Source organism: Solanum lycopersicum, chromosome 3, assembly GCF_036512215.1.
Source record: "Solanum lycopersicum chromosome 3, SLM_r2.1".
Lineage (NCBI taxonomy): Eukaryota > Viridiplantae > Streptophyta > Magnoliopsida > Solanales > Solanaceae > Solanum > Solanum lycopersicum.
This window is the reverse complement of record NC_090802.1, coordinates 55926225-55945673: the sequence shown is the minus strand read 5'-3', so window position 1 is coordinate 55945673 and position 19449 is coordinate 55926225. Positions and strand designations below refer to the sequence as shown.

Here is a 19449-nt window from a genome sequence, read left to right as displayed (position 1 = left end):
TATTTAATAATTTTTATTTATTCGAATTCTTAATAGTAGCTCATTCCAAAATATTTAAGTTTAACGTAAAATAAAATAAAATTTTATTGAGTAAAAATGAAAAAATAAAATTCTTAAAAATATTGGTCTTAATTTTTTTTACTATTGCACAAATATATAATATTTATTTAAAATCATGAATTTTAAGGGAAAATTATCTTTAATTATTTTTTTAATCAAATTAAATAATCTCACATAAATTAAAAAGAGATAAGGATCGAAAAAACACATTAATTTTGACTGAATTTGTTGTTGGATACTAAACTTTCATGAAGAGCTATTACCTCCCTGAACTATTTAACAACATATTTTAAAGATATATATATATATATCCTTATAGACATATTACTATTTTTAATTTTACATTATTTTTTATGTCTACTTAGATAATATATATGTTTAGAATACGATATTAAATAGTTAAGAAAAGTAATAGATTTCCATCAAATTTTAATATCACAACAGTAAATTCAATCAAAATTGAAATATTTTTCAATCTATTATCCCAATTAAAAATTAAAAATACTTCACGCTTCACAGCTCTCAACATCACAATAAAATCTCGTGATGCACGTGTTTATATTTCTACCTTTGTCTAGCCTTGAGGTTGAGAAAACTACCCCCATCAAATTAAAAATGTTACAGAGTTTTTTTTTAAAAAAAAATAATATATATATATATATATATTAAATTTTAAAAAATATGTTAAATTTATTAAAATATTCATTAATTTTATAATCTTAAGGGAAAATACCCCTCAACCTATGCCCAAAATCTCACATACTTATACTATACTAAGGTCCTATTACCCCCTGAACTTATCTTATATGTAATTTTTTACCCCTTTTTAGCCTACGTGGCACTAGTTCGAAAAAAAAAGTCAACCATCATTGGGCCTACAAGATAGTGCCACGTAAGCTAAAAAGGGGTAAAAAATTATTAATAAAATAAGTTCAGGAGGGTAATAGGACTTAGTATAGTATAAGTGTGTCTCTGAGATTTCGGGCATAGGTTGAGGGGATACTTGGGCATTATCCCTAATCTTAAATATATAATATAAAAATTAAAATTGCATATATATGTACATTAAATAGGAAAAAAATTAGATCAAATAGATTAACATTGAGAATATGTAAATATTTCTGGCATCTTATTTATCTTCTCAAATAATAATGCAGAAAAGTGAGAAATACTGAACCACAAATTTAATTTGTCGTTTTTTCTTTTTACAGATAAAAAGGACAGAGGGGAAAAAGGAACTTTTACTTGTTGAGTGGAAGATATTAACATTATTTTAAAAGTTTTTATTTTCTTTTACGATAATGCCCAAGTACCTCTTCAATCTATGCCCAAAATCTCAAGACACACTTATACTATATCAAGGTCCTATTACCTCCTGAACTTATTTTATTAATAATTTTTTACCCCTTTTTAGCTTACGTGGCACTATCTTGTGGGTCCAATGATGATTGATTTTTTTTTCGAACTAGTGCCACGTAAGGTAAAAAGGGATAAAAAATTACATATAAAATAAGTTCAGGGTAATAGAACCTTAGTATAGTATAAGTGTGTCTCTGGGATTTCAGACATAGGTTGAGGGGTACTTGGATATTTTCTCTTTTCTTTTAATATAAATAAAATTTGCAGAGTGACTTTATTATTAAAAAAAAAGAAGTTAATATAAGTACTAGTTTGTTAATAAAATATTAACATTTCAAGATTTATTTTTATCACCTCACCTCACGAAGGGTGTTGAAAAATTGGGTTCTAGTAAATTGGAGTAAAGATCGTGATCAAATTTAAATTTTATTAGATTCGAGCAATTTTAATATTACAATTCTAATTGTATTTTTTCTTATTTAAAAAGCTTTAAAACAACTGAAAATTATAAATATTTATTACAAAATTTTCTAACAAAGTTAAATAAGTAGGTTACAATTTTTAATATCTATGAATAGTAAAATTCAATAGCATCAATGGATAATTTACATAAAAATAGCGATGATCAAATTTCTCTTTTATCTTCTTGCTCTGAAATCTATCGAAACTTGGTTGAAAAATTTAATCATATTTAGATTTGAATTTCTTATTTGTTTCAACCTTCATATATTTTTTCATAATTTCGAAGCTCTTGTTTTACTAAATATGATAATGTTTTCATTTTGGATTCTTAATATGATTCAAACAAATAATTCATAAACTCAATTTCTCAAAAAAAATATATATATATAATTAACAATTTACTTTAAAAAGACTAAATTTTGATCTGTTATTTTTTTATATGACTCAACAAGACTAATTTTAACTTTTTAATCTGTTTGATAAATTCAAAAGAAAAAAATATTTTTTTTTATCTATTATAGCTTCAATTTGTTTAGAGAATTCATATTTTTTAAAAATATAAAACCTCTTTAATTTGTAAATTGATTTTGTAATTTTATCCCTTATTAGAAGTAAAATGATAAATTTATGGTATCAATTATTTATTTCTTAATTGATATATCAAATTAAAAATAGACAAATAAATAAAAATCGTTGGAGCATTAATTCGTGCAATATCTCAGAAGAGATTGAGTAGAGTGAATCTCTATAAGATTAATGTTGTGACATTTTTATAGACATGGGTCCATATCTACTTTAGCTCTTAATATATAATTTTTTTAGTTTTATATTAATTGATCTTTTTTATTTTATGTCATATTTAAGAAATAATAAATAAGAAATTAATTTAACTTTCAAAAATCTTTTTGGAAATTTATGAATAAATATGAATATTTTTTTAAAAAATAATTATAAAATAATGCGAAAAAATTTGATTAATGTTTTTATGATTTATAATAAGATAAACGATTAATATGTGATAATTATTTTAATAAGATTGATTGCCTAATACGAGAGGGGGAAGTATCGATGATAAGATGAAAATGTGAACACCAAAGTTTCATTATCAAATCCACTCACATTTCCTAATCAATGCTAATACTACTGGCGTGCGTATTAATCTATTGATTTCTTATAATAAAACTAAATATTTATATTTATTAAAAGCTAATATAGTAAAATTATCATTTTATTTATTGGTTTTTAGAAGCTAAGATTAGGGGTGCACAAGCTAAATCGCAAAGTCAAATTAAATTGATGAATCAAATTAAATCGTAAAAGAATCGACTTGTGATTTGATTTGGTTGGTTTGGTGCTTGAAAAAAAATCGATCACTCTTAATTTGGTTTGATATTAGAAGAAAAATATTCGAACCCAAACCAAACCGACATATATATATGTATATATATGTGTGTATATATATATATATATATATATTATAGATAAAAAGTATTATTTACGTATAATCTACTTTGTTGATATACTTTTAGTTAATTTATAGTTTTCAATTTTACATATTTTATTTCAAATTTGGACTTGTAAATTTTTTTTTATATATATATATATTATTTATAATCTACTTTGTTAATATATTTTTAGTTAGTTTATAGTTTTTAATCTTATTAATTTAACATAATGAACGTTGATATTTCAAAAAAAATATATTTTGTACCCATGTGAAATTTACAATTTTTTTCAAAAATTTCTATTCACTTAACATTTTTTTTACGTTTAGCTTATCACATAGGTAAGTGAACAATTATTTGTTCGCTTTCCCAGATACCATATAGTTATAAGAAATTGAAAAAAAATCGAAAGAACCGATGAAAGTCAAAATCGAAAAAACCAACTTTATATGATTTAATTTGATTTTTTAATTTAATAAATCGATATAATTTAATATTTTTTTAATAAAAAAACAAATCGAACCAACTTATATACATTCCTAGCTAAGACATGTCAAATTAATATTGAAGGGATAAAAATAAATTGAGAAATCAAAAGTAAGTTTTGCTAGGCTAGTTGACAAATGACCATTTCCAAAATTTCTCTATTAATTAATGTTTGATCAACTAATTACCAACCAATTTAAGTCACCAGAAACATCTTTATCTGGTAAAACTCATTAAAAAAAATTCACATACTCACTTCGTTTACTAATAGTTATCTAATATTTACAAATAGTTTATTTTTTATGCTTATTTCATTCTTTTATTAAATATTACTTATAATTTAATATATTTTTTAAAGTATTAAATTTAATAACATCAAAAAATAATATAATAATATTATTTCGATTATATATTATTTTTTAAGAAATATATCAAATTAAATAAACTGAGTAATAGTTAAATATTTATCTCTTTATTAGGTACACTATTCTTACTCTTTTTGGGTCAGATTAGCCATCATTAATCATTAGTGATGGTTGAATTTAGCTATGGGTGATATATCTTAATTTAATTAATCTATAGAGTTTTAAATCATAAAATAATAAACATTGAAAACCCCTAGGACATAACTCATAAAGTACAATATAATCATATATGTGGATTTTCTGGAGTGGTCCTTCATAAAGTTATTAACCATCTTTATAATAGAACAAAAAAGTGGGACATTAGTAATAATATAATATTTTGGAAATGAAAATGTCAATTTCACATGAAAGTATTGTTTTAATTTATTCCATTTTATTGGCCTATTTGTTGCTCTGTGTGAAAGTGCTCTCCTCTTGTCTCATCCTTTAAGTTCATGGGAATTGTGAACTTATACGGTAATTCGTTTTATATTATTTGATCTATATTCATTTAATATATTATATTTATTTTTAAGAATTAATTAATTAAAATATATTTTATTTTTTTGGTTTATTTTTATTTTCTAGAATTTTCCTTTTAAAACTCAAACTATAAAAAATTGATTAATAATTTACGATATTTTTTTATCATACTAACATATAAAAATTGTTATTTATAATACTTTTCGTATATTTTTGAATATCTAAGTTTTTGTTTAAAATATTAAATTAATGTAATTTAATTTAATTTTAAAAATTAATTAAATTAACTTTTGAAAAACACAACATAACAAATAAAATAAATATAATAGATATAAGATTAATCTTATTAAGATGTTTGAATTTACTATATATATATATATAATTCTTTATTACTCGGGGAGAACGTTCTTGATTTTATAAATGAAGAAGTAAAAACGAAAAATATATTTGGGTCGTTGAGGTTAAGTAAAATAAAATGTTTACTTTTACTCCTTCCGTTCGTATTATACGTTACATTTTTTATTTGCACTTACATTAAAAAAATAATTCTATCCCTGTGCCCTTATTTAATTAGTTGTAGATTTTCAAGGTTAATCAAAATAAATATATTTCAAGATTAATTAATTAATCCATAAGGATATTATGATATATTTTTTACACATAAATTTATAAAATTACATATATTATGATCCAGCTATTTTTAGAAAGATGTGACTTATGATGTGAGGCATAGGTAGTACTTGTTTAATTTTAATTTAACATATTTCTTAAAGAACAATACATAGAATGATATTTTTACTATCAATTTTTGAATATAATAAATTTAATATTTTAAAAAATTATTATTATTAAATAAAAATAAATTAGAAATTAAGTTGTTATTTTTTAAACTGAATAAACAACATTGAACATCTATTTTTATTAATAAATATGTTGAATAAGTAATATTGAATGGACCCTAGAGCAGTGGCGGATTCACATTTAAGTGCATGGGTGCTTGAGCACTCATTATATTTGGAGACAACACTAATATACTTTATACAAATATATAAATTGAACACCCATTTTGATATTAATTTCAAATTATAAATAATTAAGTATTCGTAACTAAAAAAATCCTGAATCCACCACTGTCCCAGAGGAAGTAAAATAATTTGGTTTAGACTATGTTCAAAATTAATAGTAGTAGTATTAATTAGTTGGATATTGAAATAACAATAAATTATATTGTTGCACGTCACAAATACCCATCTGCCAAACCTATGCTTTTAATGCACATTAGATTATCCAGCTGCACGGAGACTTCTTGAAGAAAATTCATAAAATTTGGTGCTTGTTCAATTGTTAGAAGTTTTAATTTTAGAGTTAAAAAATAAAAAATTTGATTAATATTTTAATATATATTTTTTTTCAATTATATTAATATGTAAAAAAATTATACGTATATTTCGTAAAAATTTTAATTTTTTTTGCTTTTCTTATACTATAATTAATTAAATTAATTTTTAAAACCCGACACATAACATAAAAGTGGAGAGAGAAAAAAAATCATTTTTCAATCCATAGTCATTGAAAAAATGATCCTTATCATAGCGTTTTAATGGATGTTTTAGTTTTCTAAAAAAAAAATATTTATTTCCAAGTTGAAAATGATATTTAGAAATTGAAATTATTTTTAAATTTTGCAAATGATTTAGAGTAAAAATTGCAAAAATAATTATTTGGAGTTTTCAAACTCATGATAATTATTAGTAATGAAATTTCGAAAAAAGGTCAAGACTATACATGGGTAAAGAAACACTTGAAATTTTAAATAAACAGTACTTTCTCCGTCCATAATTGTTTGACGTGTATATTAAAAATAGATGTTCAAGATTAATTATTAATTTAAATAATCAAGAAATAATTAGTAATTTTTTTCTAAATTTACCATTAGTTCAATTGGAAAGTTAGGCAGACTTTTGATATTATTGATAGGATTATATTAATCAGATTACACATTGTATTAAGTTTTTCTCAAGGGATATATATAACCTTTACATGATAAATAATTATGAACGGTGGAAGTAGTACTAATTATTTAATAATTTTAGATACCAAAAAGTGATGAACTTCGTGTATCTATATTAATCATGGTGCTATAGGTTGCTACTTGTTTTAATTATATTGATAGTTGAATTAATTGTACCTACATTAAATTAAAGTTGCACATCTATATAATAATATTGCAATTCTACCTTAAGTTATACACTGTTATCAATATTAACTGTCATTAGGGATGACGGAATGAGTAATTTATATGTGTATTTATTCAAATTATTCATAAAATTGATAAATAATAAATGATAATTTAATTTATAACATTTAAAAAAATAAATGAATTTATAAAGTTTGATCAAATACGTTATAAATTCGCACCATCCACATTTAGGGTTGCGTATCGATCCGTTCGGTTCAATTTTGGATTTTATCGATTTAACTTATTGGTTGTCGATTTGTGAAGATGCTAAATTGTTATAGAACCTTTGAGATAATGATTAATCAGTTATTGATCATTATCGGTAAGATTTGACAAAAAACATTGAAAATCACTTAGAAAAACACGGTGACATACCAAATGAATCATGCAGATGAGTATACAAGTTACGTATTGTTCAAAAGCAAACACTTTTGAGCAAGAGTTTAAGTCAACCACAAATAAAAATAAGAAATCAAATTATAAGTCAAAGATTTTATACAAAATGATATAAATATAATATTTAATTTTCTATCGAGTTATCAATTTATCCGTTAAAGAAAACTTTAAATTATTAAAAAACAATAATCCAATAACAGAAAAAAAATCAAAACCGCTAAACTATTTAAATTACTGATGAACCAATAACTTTTTTTATCAGAATTATTAATTTAATTCGATTTTAAACCACCCCACCATATTTCGTTATCAAGTTTAATACCACTGGCGTACATATTGTCCCTTTTGTTAGGCCAGTTGACAACATCGTCCTAAATGTTGATCAACAATTAAACTTATCAGGTACGTCTTTTTTGGTACAACTAATTAAACAAAATCACATAATAATAATAATAATAATAATAATAATAATAATAATAATAATAATAATAGCTAAAATATTATGTCTATATCTGTCAGGTACATAATATTACTTAATACTTATCCTTCTCCCAAATCAGCTTTTATAAGTCAGTTTTAGTTATTATTATATATGTGTATCGAGTTTGGGTAAAATAAAATTTCACAATCCGAAAATAAAAAAATTAACAATGAATAAAATTTTATAAATAAATAACAAAAATCTCATATTAATCTTATTTAACTGTAAATTAGCAATGAAGTATTAAGAAAATTTACTTAGCTATAAAAATAATTGGAGATTATCGACATATTTCATAGCTGATTCCATGTTTTTTAATAGTAATCCTAGATGTAATTACAATGTCATCTATATATATATATAGGGAAAATATCCAAGTAGCCTCTCAAATTATGCCTGAAATTCCTGAGACACACTTATACTATACTAAGGTCCTATTACCCCCTGAACTTATTTTATATGTAATTTTCTACCCTTTTTTAAGCCTATGTGACACTAGTTCGAAAAAAAAAGTCAACCATCATTGGGCCCACAAGATAGTGTCACATAAGCTAAAAAAGGGTAAAAAATTATTAATAAAACAAGTTCAGGGGTAATAAGACCTTAGTATAGTATAATTGTATCTCTGAGATTTAGGGCATAGATTGAGGGGGTACTTGGGTATTATCCTCTCTATATATATATATATATATATATATATATATATATATATATATATATATATATATTTGTTGTGAGTGGTCCTTCAAAGTTACATCTTTATATCTTTAAAAGTGGGACATGAAGAATATATTTTGGGAATGAAGGTCATCTTCACATGGACATATTGTTTTAATTTCTTTAATCTCATTGGCAATATTGCTATGTGAAAATGTTTCTCTTTCTTGTCTCATCTTATAACAGTCTCATTCCTCATCCAGCCTGGAAATTATGTTACGTCTTTTTATTTTTCACAAAGGAACATCTGATTTTGATAAACGTTATATTTCTAAATCAATCGATATATATAAAGGAAAAAAATATAACTATCCAATTGGAATCACAATTTTAAAAATATTTTCAAACAAGTAATCGAAATTATTCGATGTTGAAACAACAATAAATTAGATTGTTGCAAGTTGCAAATAATACCACATATTCCAAACCGTTTTTAGTGAACATTATCCCATGCCAGCTGCGCATTGCTATAAATGCATAAATAGATATTTTCAGTTCTTGTAATTAAATAATAATAATAGTTATTATTTAATTATTATGGTAGAGTTTTAGATGTACAACTAAAATATTATTGACAATATTTTAAAATTTAAAAGTCCACGATATATGATTATTTTTTATTTTATTAGAGAAGACTTTGTCTATCCATATTAAACATGCATGGCCCCATAGGAATACTATAGGTTGCTACTTGTTTTAATTTTATTGTTGTTAGAATTAATTATTTGTACCTGCGTGAAAATTAAAGTTGCAATTTAAAAATTGCAAATACCTTATTTTCAAGTTTTTTTTTTTTATTTCATTGGCATTTAAGATCTAACCTACTCCAAAAATTAGAAGGAAAATTAAAATAAAACAAAGAAAATAGATTATCCTCATCTTTATTTTTTTTTCCTCCAAGTTACACAAAATGTCTTCATTTATAGAATTTTCAGTTTATGTTTTCATATCTGGACATAACAAAAGTTATGTCTTAAAAGGCATAATTACGAGTAATGTCGCTTAATTCCTAGAAAATTTATAAAGTTCAATTCAGAACTTACAAGTTAAGCGTAAAAGACATAACGTATTTCTTATGTCAATTGAGGCAAAACTTCGGTTTCAAAACTTATGAGTTTATGTCATAACTTAATTCCTATAAAACTTACGCGCACAGTGTTTAGCTTCTTGTGGATTAATGTCACTACCTTTCTCCGAATCATTTACTATTGTTTATTTCCTATTCTAGCAAAAGCCATCCATCGGAGCCATCACTAACTATTGATCGTTAAGGCGTATTCTCAAAATCCCTTTTAAGTAAAGTTCTCCAAACTTATTACTAACGACATTAAGTTATATAAATACTATACAACTTAAGTTGTATTATGACTTAAATTTTTATAGAAGTTATGTTGTGTAAGGCAAAAGTTCTCTGAATTTATGCCTAATGAAATTAGGCCATAGATAAGATGTTTTGATCCACAATTTTTCATTAGATGAGTCAAACGAGCAAAATTTAATACTTAAAGGTTAAAAGTTAAAACCACCCCAAAATAGGAGGGCAATCTGTGCAAAAGCTTCAAAAGATAAACTTTTATCTGGGGTCTAATAAAAACATTATTCAGTAATTATACCAATTCTATGAATATATGACATGAGTTCTACAGTTAATTAATACATGCATAGTAATTTTTATTTAGTTTATCAACTTAAATAAATACTTTAATTAATATAATGTCTTATATATGTATAAAATTCATAAGCTTGGTATTTGCACTTAAGAAAATGATTTAAATAATGTGTATATATATAATTGAGAATGAAGTTTCATGTTACAAAAAGTGACATGTACTAAACTTTCTCTATTTTTAGTTCATGAAAAAAATAATAATTTAGCTGTTGAAAGCCTTGAATCGGACCCGTTACAACAGAAAGGACGGGGTCTCGCTGCCCGGTCAGCGAGTTGGGGGTCCAGGGGGCGACGCGCCCCCTGGCCTGGGGTCTGGGGGGGCGGAGTCGCCCCCGGCCCGACGGTATACAATGTTGTTGTATTGGCCCTTAATTATCTGTCAATTCTGTATTTTGGGCCCAAGCCTGTTAGGGCGTAGCTTAGTACTATATATAGACGCTATGGCAAACCCTATTCTGTAATTCTGTTCTTGCCTCTCCATAATAAAACTCTCCCCCTTCTTCCCGTGGACGTAACCAGTTTATTGGTGAACCACGTAAATCTGTTGTCTTGTTTTTCGCATTTATATTTTCTCATATTATATCAAATTCCGCATAACATTAGTTAGCATTGTATGTGAATAAACTAATACTAATAGTCTTCAATATATTATATCATATTATTGATGAATTCCTCAAGTTGTGTTAATACCAGCAGAAAATGGACAATTTCTGGCAAAAAATTGAATTTTTTTTTCAAAAAAAAAAAGAACTTTGAGGATTTTTCAGAAATAGTCCATGATTTTGTATTTGGGATAAAAGTGATTTATAACACTGGATGATCGTTATTAGAGAAAAAACAGAAACTCGTGACCCGAAATCAGTAAAGTATTCGTGTTGTGAAGATATAACAAGAGGATAAAAGGATAGATACGTCATATGTAGAGGAATACTAGTTGGTACATATAATGGCTTTCCTTGGAACATTTTATTGAACATAGTACTTTATGTTTCATTATTGAATAAAATGCGGAAATTAGTAGTCTACGATCGATATAACAAGAGCACAAAAGGACAAAAGAACGAATATATCAATACAAGATCCTATAGAATATGGAGGAATACTAGTTTGTACATGCAAAATGTTTTCTTCATGTGTTTGGACATGACACTTTATGGCTGAGTGGGATTAAAAAAGCAATACAAATATAAAGATTAATAGTTCGGAGATTAATAACGTATAAATTAACAATGTAGGGATTAAAGTATAGAGATTAGTAATGCAAAGTTTATTTTAATCAAGTATTTGTTCATTGTTTCTCATCTTATTATTTTGTATTTGGATTAAATTTCTATAAAAAGCTTCTGTCCAGTTATACTCTTCAGTTATTATCGGATAATAAATGTTTTTATGGCTTTCTAACTAGGTAGGAACAATTTTGTTGTCCATGTTTAATTTGCTATTTTTTCACTTGAATTATTTGAAGATAAATAATTATCATCTTGATAATTGATACTCACAAAATGCCAATTTTCAATTTAAATCAGCTACTTTTAAAACCAAAAAGACGATAAACTGTGAAATTGCAGAAAACAATATTTACACATAAAAATTGTAAGTTACTCTCAGTGGAATCTAAAATCTCCTGTCCATAGACCTTCCTTCAACATCTCTCGAAAGTAATTTACTCCAACATTTTGTATGAAATTTTCTCCTTAAGCAAGAGAATCCTTCTTCAGTCATCTGGAACTTCTATTGTCCACTTCATTGTCCATGGAATAGAGAATTCTATTAAAAGAATACATTAATGACATTCCATTTAAAATATATATCATTTTTTTTGTTATTTCCTTAATTTGGGTGATACGTCAACCCATTCAACATATAATTTTTTGTATTTTTTTGAGAGTATATTCACAGACAAGACATATACAATTCACCACGACAAAACCAATTTGGTATATGTTGTTTAAAGACATGGAGCATATTTTTATAAACCATAAGTGCTTTTTATTAGCATTCTCATATAACAAGACAAATGATAAACAATATATTCAATTAAAATCACAAATGTCATGTGATGATATATTTTTAATTAATAAATGTTAAACAACTCATATTGCAAATATTGAATTTATTTAGCAAGGAATAATTCTCTTTAAATAATTTGTTAACTAATTTATCTAAATAAATTTACTAGTACAAATATAAATTATAAAATCCAGAAAATAAACAATTGTCTTTAAACTCACAGTTTTTATTCACGTGGATTTATGATTAACAAACAAATAGAGTAACACCCAAAGTTATGTTTTTTTTTTCTTTTTTCGTTCACAAGTCACAACCATCAATATTCATAAAATAAATGTGTCATTCAGGCAACTGTTTCAACTATGTTTGTGATTTTTCAAATCACCTTATGTACAGAATTTGTTAGCCCTCCAACTACAGGAACAGTGCAATTCTCCATAGAAAAGTCTGTTCATTAACATTAGGGAGAATTATCAACTACCATCATCCATTTTGAGCTAACTTTTGTAAGTGGGATACATCAGGTTTAAATTCAACCCTCACTGACTGAACGGGTTGCGCTCTTGGACAACAGTAGATCTTTCAAATCTTTATAAGTTTTGAGCTCCTCCAACGCATCGGATGCCTTTCTACTAATGAAAAATCCAGATGCAGTGCTAAGTTCTCCATCCAGTTCAGTCTTTATGCTATTCGAGGTATAACAGCTAGAATCTTGGCGCAAAGGAGGAGCAGTTCTCAGCATGTGAACAAGGGCACCTACAGCTGCATCTTGGGATTTTCTGGCTGTTGCAGATCCCTGAGAAGAGATTTCTGAACCCTTTCTCCCATCAAGGATCTCACTGCATAACAATGACATAAAAGTTGAGTCGAAAATCCAATGGCGCGTAAGAAATTAAGACACAAGCTAAACTCAGTGCCTGCTGTTTGTTTGGCAGTTTCTGAGAGGTTTCATTTTAATTCAACATCAGAACCCAAGGGATATAAAACATCTATGTTGCTCGGATACAGGTGTGGGTACCGAAAAGGATGTACAGATGTTAGGATGCAACAAATAACAGTATATTATGACATATATATGCACATTTTTCAACAATTATTGATGTTATAAATTAAAGCTAGTTGATTGATTTATGTATTCACTTCAAAATTTTTGTTCATTAGTTATCCCGTATAGTAGCAAGCTGTTACATATATATGTGTGTGTACTAAGCCCAAAATTAAACTAGATGCCCAATCAACCTCCAGTTTTTGGTCATAGATATCAAAGCACCCAATTTAGGTTGATGAAATCAAATAGCACTCACACCCAAATAGTGTCGGATCAACATGAGTGCAACAAGGATTTTGAAGGATCTGAGTAACATAGTAAAACAGATGACATCTATTTAAAAGCCAATCTCATTCAAAATGGATCTCAAGTCCTGCCAATTCAGTGAACTTTCATTTCCTCCATCCAGTGCTCCCTTTCTTCCTCAAATGAAGAAAAACAGAAACTATGACAAATTCTGTGCCTGATGTCTTCGGCAATTACTAAAAGATCCATTTTTTCCCTCCCTCCTTCGCTCCACTCACTCACCAACTCTAATGCAGAAAATTTTCTCTGTGTACTCATTTCAACTTCAATTGCCTCCTGTTTCTGCAAATTCAACTCCAAAAAGTACTCTCATGATCCCCCATAATCCTCCAAAACGACTAACAAAAACACTATAGAGACCAATTGTTCTAGTGGACATAGAGGCAGCAATTCCCACAAACCTGGGATCCATGAGATCTCGAAGATCCAGATAGAATCTATGATAGCGAATAAGTGACCTTCTAAAGGAAAAATATCAAGTTTTCCCTTTGCTCCATTGGAAATGAAGGGGCCAGACTGTGCACTAACTTTAAAGCATAAAGGGGCATCTCAAAGTGATCATGACAAATGTGATTCATATGTGGCCTTCAATAGTGTGGTATCGCAATGGATATGAAGACTAAGTTCTTATAAATGGCGAGTATTATGGCTTATGTTTGTTTGTGTACAGAAGGTCAATGGGGCATACAAGTAATTATTTTTGGGTGATCTCCCATTTCTGAATGATCTTATATGATTCTGTCCCAAATCACCATCTCAAGTAATCTAGTGTAAACAGAGTACTAGAAGCTTCAAACCAATGAAAGCAACCCAAACACCAACATGAAGCTAGTTTTCATAATTGGCCTTTCACACTCTTAAATCCTACGAGTTTTGAAGGCTCTTAGTTTCCTGGCTGAGAACCCACTCTCAAATCCGACACTCATGGCATTTGTAACAAGAACATATGAACAAGAAAAAGAAATAGAAAATAGTGAACAATTCGAAGGAGGATGAAGAACCTAGTAGAGTAAAGAAGAATTAAGAACTCGAGATAAAGTCTGTTAAGCCGACCGGAAAGACTCGAGAATCTCAATATCATGCATATCAAAGTATCACATGTTGTAAAAGCCACTAATCAGGAAAAAAAAGGCATGCTTAAGAAGATTGGGAGTTCCACCAATTCCTATCCTTCATCTGCTAACCTAGTTGCTGTTTTTCTAATAGTACAGGTCAAAGGACTGCTTCCAGTGACTCATTGCCTGTTTCAACATCATATCTTGCTATTGAGCCAAGGCAAATCTTTCCACCTGTTCCTAGTGAAGTACTCAATCTACTCACAGCTCTCATCCTATGTATAATTTTTGGAGTTATCACCAACTGTCACATCCATACTACATATTTTTATTTTACTTTTATGACAAGGAAAACCCGCAGCCGCTACCTTTTGGGTGTGCACAAGGTAAAAAACCCCGCTCCTATGCAATAGCTCGCAAACCACACAGGAGAGGTAACCCGCACTAGGCAAGCTCGGTGCGACGAGCTCAACCCAGAAGGCAAACCCCTTGCTTTCGCTGACAAGGGGTTTCGAACTTCAGACATCCATCATGGAAGTCCCAAGCTCAAACCACTGGGCCACCCCGAAGGGTATCCATACTATATTGTGCTACAAATATATCCATTGTCCACTGCCTAAGTTTATGGCAGAAGCAATGGCTCATCCTCGTTGGTGTCAGGCTATGATTGAGGAAACTGATTGTTTTACATGATAATGGTACCGTGAAATAACTCTTTTAAATAAAATCTACGAGATAACTCCTTTATCTCAGGGTAAAACTATAATTGGATGTTGGTGGTGACTAGTGAAAACACTGAATAAAAAATGTGAGACAAGATAGAAAGTTGGTTACCTAAAGCTCGACCTGTTGCCAAAGAACACACCAAACATTGGATCTTCATTGTGATGAAATTTCCTCTCCGGCTGCTAAAATTGCATCAGTTGGTTTGGTCTCTTAATTTATTACTTTTTTGTGTAGGTGTTCTGCTGGTACCTTTATTAGTTGGACATATTTGGGAGGACAACTCTGCCCCACCCATGAGTAAATATTTCATAGTAGCCTCATTAAACCGTACATCTTACAACGGTTTGGAGGATAAAATTTGATGGACTTGAATCTACTTAATTTAAATCACAAATGAAGAGCTTAACCTTGGATTTTCTAGCAACTTATTCATCAATCATTTCATACAGTAAAGTGGAAAAGACTGCTTGAATTCTCCCTAAAAGATCTTTTTGCATATCAACTATTGAAGGCAAAAAGTAACTTCAAGATACTTTGCAACTGACATGTCTCCCTTGAGATAAGATAAAACAGCTAGGTGAACCCTCCAATATGTAAAAAAAATCCCACTTAAAGGTAAATCAAATGCTCAACTTTATGTGCCACCAGCAGCCAATTTCTAAACAATGTCTAACATGTTAAACAACAGCTACAAAGCCAACACACTGGCCCAGGAGAGCCAATTTACTAAAAGACGGACACAAGACTGCAAGAGGAACTTCATGCAACACTAATGCAAAGAGTTTCAGTTTCCAAGAAGAATTCTCCAAAAATACAGAAGAGTAGCAAAGTTACCTGGCTTGAGAATCGGAAGTGTCGACATCATCAACAATAAAAGGACAGGAAAAATCACAGACATCCAAGTCATCTTGAAAAGATAGTCTGCTAGAACTTCTAGAAAATAAACGTGGCGAACCACTTGAAGATAGCAAACCAGAGAACCGTCCTGAATCATCTCTAGCATCTCTGGAAATCTGGAAAGGAAGAATAAGAGAGATTATCAGTTATGCTCTAGATGCTACCAATGTGGGGAGGATGCAGAGACAATCAATCATCTCTTTTGCACTGTAAACTGACTGTTCAACTATAGAGAATATTCATCAACCTAAGGGGTATAATGTGGAGTATACCAAGGAACATAGTTGATGTTCTAGAATGGGGGAACAGAAAAGGTATGGAGGGTTGTCCCGGCTTGCATATGGTGGACAATTTGGAAAGTAGGTCAGAAGATAAAATGAAGTCTTTCGTCCTTTTTTATTTTGGTGTAAAGGAGAATGTTTAGAAGATCATGAAACAATTTTTTGATGTTTTAGATTCCTTCTGAGAATACATAGGAGTTGTTGTTTTGACAATCTTCTCTGTTATAATGGATGACTACATAGATTTGGCTAGTCAATATATCAACACCCAAATATGTTATCTTCTCAAAAAAAAAAAAAAAGGAAAGGGAAGGAAGAATTAAAACAAAAGTTGGGAAGGTTAAAAAATGGATCAACTAAGTACAACATTTGTAATAAAAGTATGAACATGGAAGTACACAAGCATGCCTAAAGTATGGAATAACAGCACATTTTTCTGACTAAAAATTGCTCACCTTTTGTCCAGGACTGGTAGTGCCGATATTCGATTCAAGAGTCCTCAGTGGATCCATTTTCCTGAATGACCTGATACCTGAAGGGGATTCTTGGGATGATGAATCATGCTTTATACTTCTGGGAGACATTGGAGGAAGAGAATGCCTGTTCGGATCAGACAAATTAGGAGATAGGTATCTGGAACTTGTACCCATCATTGGATGAGGGATACTGACGGGGCCAGATCCAGAACGCAAACGAGTCTGCCCAGGATTCGCACCTGAAAGATATGTTGGTGGCGATGGAGATGGAGATGGTGAAAATGGAGGTGAAAGCTGGTATTCATCAAAGCTCGTTGCTTTGTGGTGAATGGGCAGTCTATTGTTAGGTGAAACCCTGTGTCCATGTACATCACTGGGTGAAGATGAAAGCTCATGCGGTGGCCGGTACAGAGGTGGAGATCCTACATATGGCTGTGTCCGAGGTAAAGAAGGTGACGTGAGGAAACCACTTGTCCAGCTGTGTGGACGCTGGAAAGGTGATGAAGAAGATGAATGTGTCCCTCTCGACGGAAATGATGTAGGGTGTCCACCCTTATTAGACGAGGAGGATGGAAATGACCTCATCGGGTCAGCAAGTGGACTGCCTACATAATCTGTAATGATCTCAGGTGGAAAGGATGCAGCAGTCTCCAGATTAAAGTTCGACAGATCTTCACGATATGTCACAGATATACAAAGACGGCCCTGCTGGGCATCAACTGGAGTAAAAGTATAGTGCTTCATCAACTCCTCCTCTACCCTGGAGAATGGAGCACTAAATGAAGAGACTTTGTAAATGATATCAAAGTCGCAACTCTGACTTGATGAAAGTTTCCTGAAGGCCTTGAATGCAGGAAGGAGTCTCATCATTGAATAAAGGGCGCGGAGCAATATAATTGATTTCTTGTATGTTTTCTTATAAGACGAATCACCAATTTGAGGAACCATTGTCCTCATATACTCATATTGTACAACCCACCTCTCTATAATGGTTTCGGTATATGCCCCTGCAATACCTGAACTATGCTCCGACAACGAACTATGTTTCTCTTGAACAATTATAATGTCTATTATCATTGGTTCCATCAAATTTCTATGCCAAAAATTCAAATTATCCAGAACAGCAGGCCGATCTCCCAACACCAAATTGAACCACTTGTCACTCTTTTTCACTTCCCCACTACGTCCACAAGGGCGTATAGAAGGAACTCTACAGTCCATAATAATATGCAAAGTTTTCAGCAGAAATTGAGCAAGTATCTGTTCAAACCTTCCATATTCACCTTGTGGATTACTCTGAAAATCCATTTAATATACCCCAAACAAAAATCAACCTTATATTCTCTCAACCATGCGCCACATTAAATCGTACATGACAACAGCAATGATCTGCTACAGATATGTAACAAATTTCAAACAATGTTTAGAACAACACACCCCATTAAAATCTAAAAGTAACTCAACTTATACAAATAGTCAAATACCCATATCTCAGATATAATTACAAGTAATTCTAAAGCTTCAACGAAGTGGTGAGAAACCTAAGGTCTCAGGTTCAAAACTCGGTGAAAACAATAAGTGATTCTTCCATCTGTCCTAACCTTGGCTGGCGGACAGAGTTACCTGGCATGTGGCAGGTATCCCATGGAATTAGTCGAGCTGCTATAAAGCTGGCCCAGACACCACCGTCATTAAAAAAAATAAAAAAAAAATTCTATAGCTTCATTAATAACCAACAAGATATACAGGAGCATATAGAAAAAAATTCAAAATTCCCCAAAAAATTAAAAAAAAAAAACTACCAAGTGTGATCAACTAATTTTCTTCATCGATTTTTTAGATGCAGATCTTAACATCAGTGAAAAGGTAACATAATGTTGACAAATAGGACCAAATTCAAACGACTGATACTTGGAAATAAATAAGCGATTGAACTAAATTGGATTGAAATTGAGTAATGAGAAGAAATTTGATGAAGCAAAAAAACAGAAAAAAGAAGGATCAAACTTACTTGAGAGAAGAAAATATAGGGATTAGCAACGAAGAGAGAAAACCTCAGACTTTGAAGCAAGCGAAAGAGAAGAGAGATTGCGTAGAACACCGAGACTGGCCGGCTCTAGAGAGAGAAGAAGGAGAAATAATCAAAATGGTCCTTGTACTTATGTGGTCTGACTATTTTAGTCCTTACCATGTACTATTACATAATCGATTTGAGAGAAGTATTAAAAACACATTAAATTAGGCGTAAATAATTATAAAAGATAATTTTAAATTTAGAATAAATTATTAATTTTATTTTTGAATTATTTGACTAACTAGATTAGTATATTCATAATTTAGCACGTGACGTAGCAAGTGTTCTCATACTTTTATAGGAGCATTAGGGCTTTTAAAAAGGCTAGTTAGGGGTGTATCTAAGTTTAGCGGAATTTCTAGATGTAATTCACTC

General features: G+C 29.5%; 1 protein-coding gene across 2 annotated transcripts; it reads right to left on the bottom strand.

Annotated features, from left to right (window-relative positions):
* Nucleotides 1-12492: 12492 nt before the first annotated feature.
* Nucleotides 12493-19131, bottom strand: LOC101244264 (autophagy-related protein 13). Of its 2 annotated transcripts, none has more exon segments than NM_001317396.1 (4): nucleotides 12493-13050; nucleotides 16181-16359; nucleotides 16980-18392; nucleotides 19012-19131. In NM_001317396.1, coding segments are annotated over 3 exon segments (1815 nt in total). In that variant the 5' UTR covers nucleotides 18309-18392; nucleotides 19012-19131; the 3' UTR covers nucleotides 12493-12743.
* Nucleotides 19132-19449: the final 318 nt, after the last annotated feature.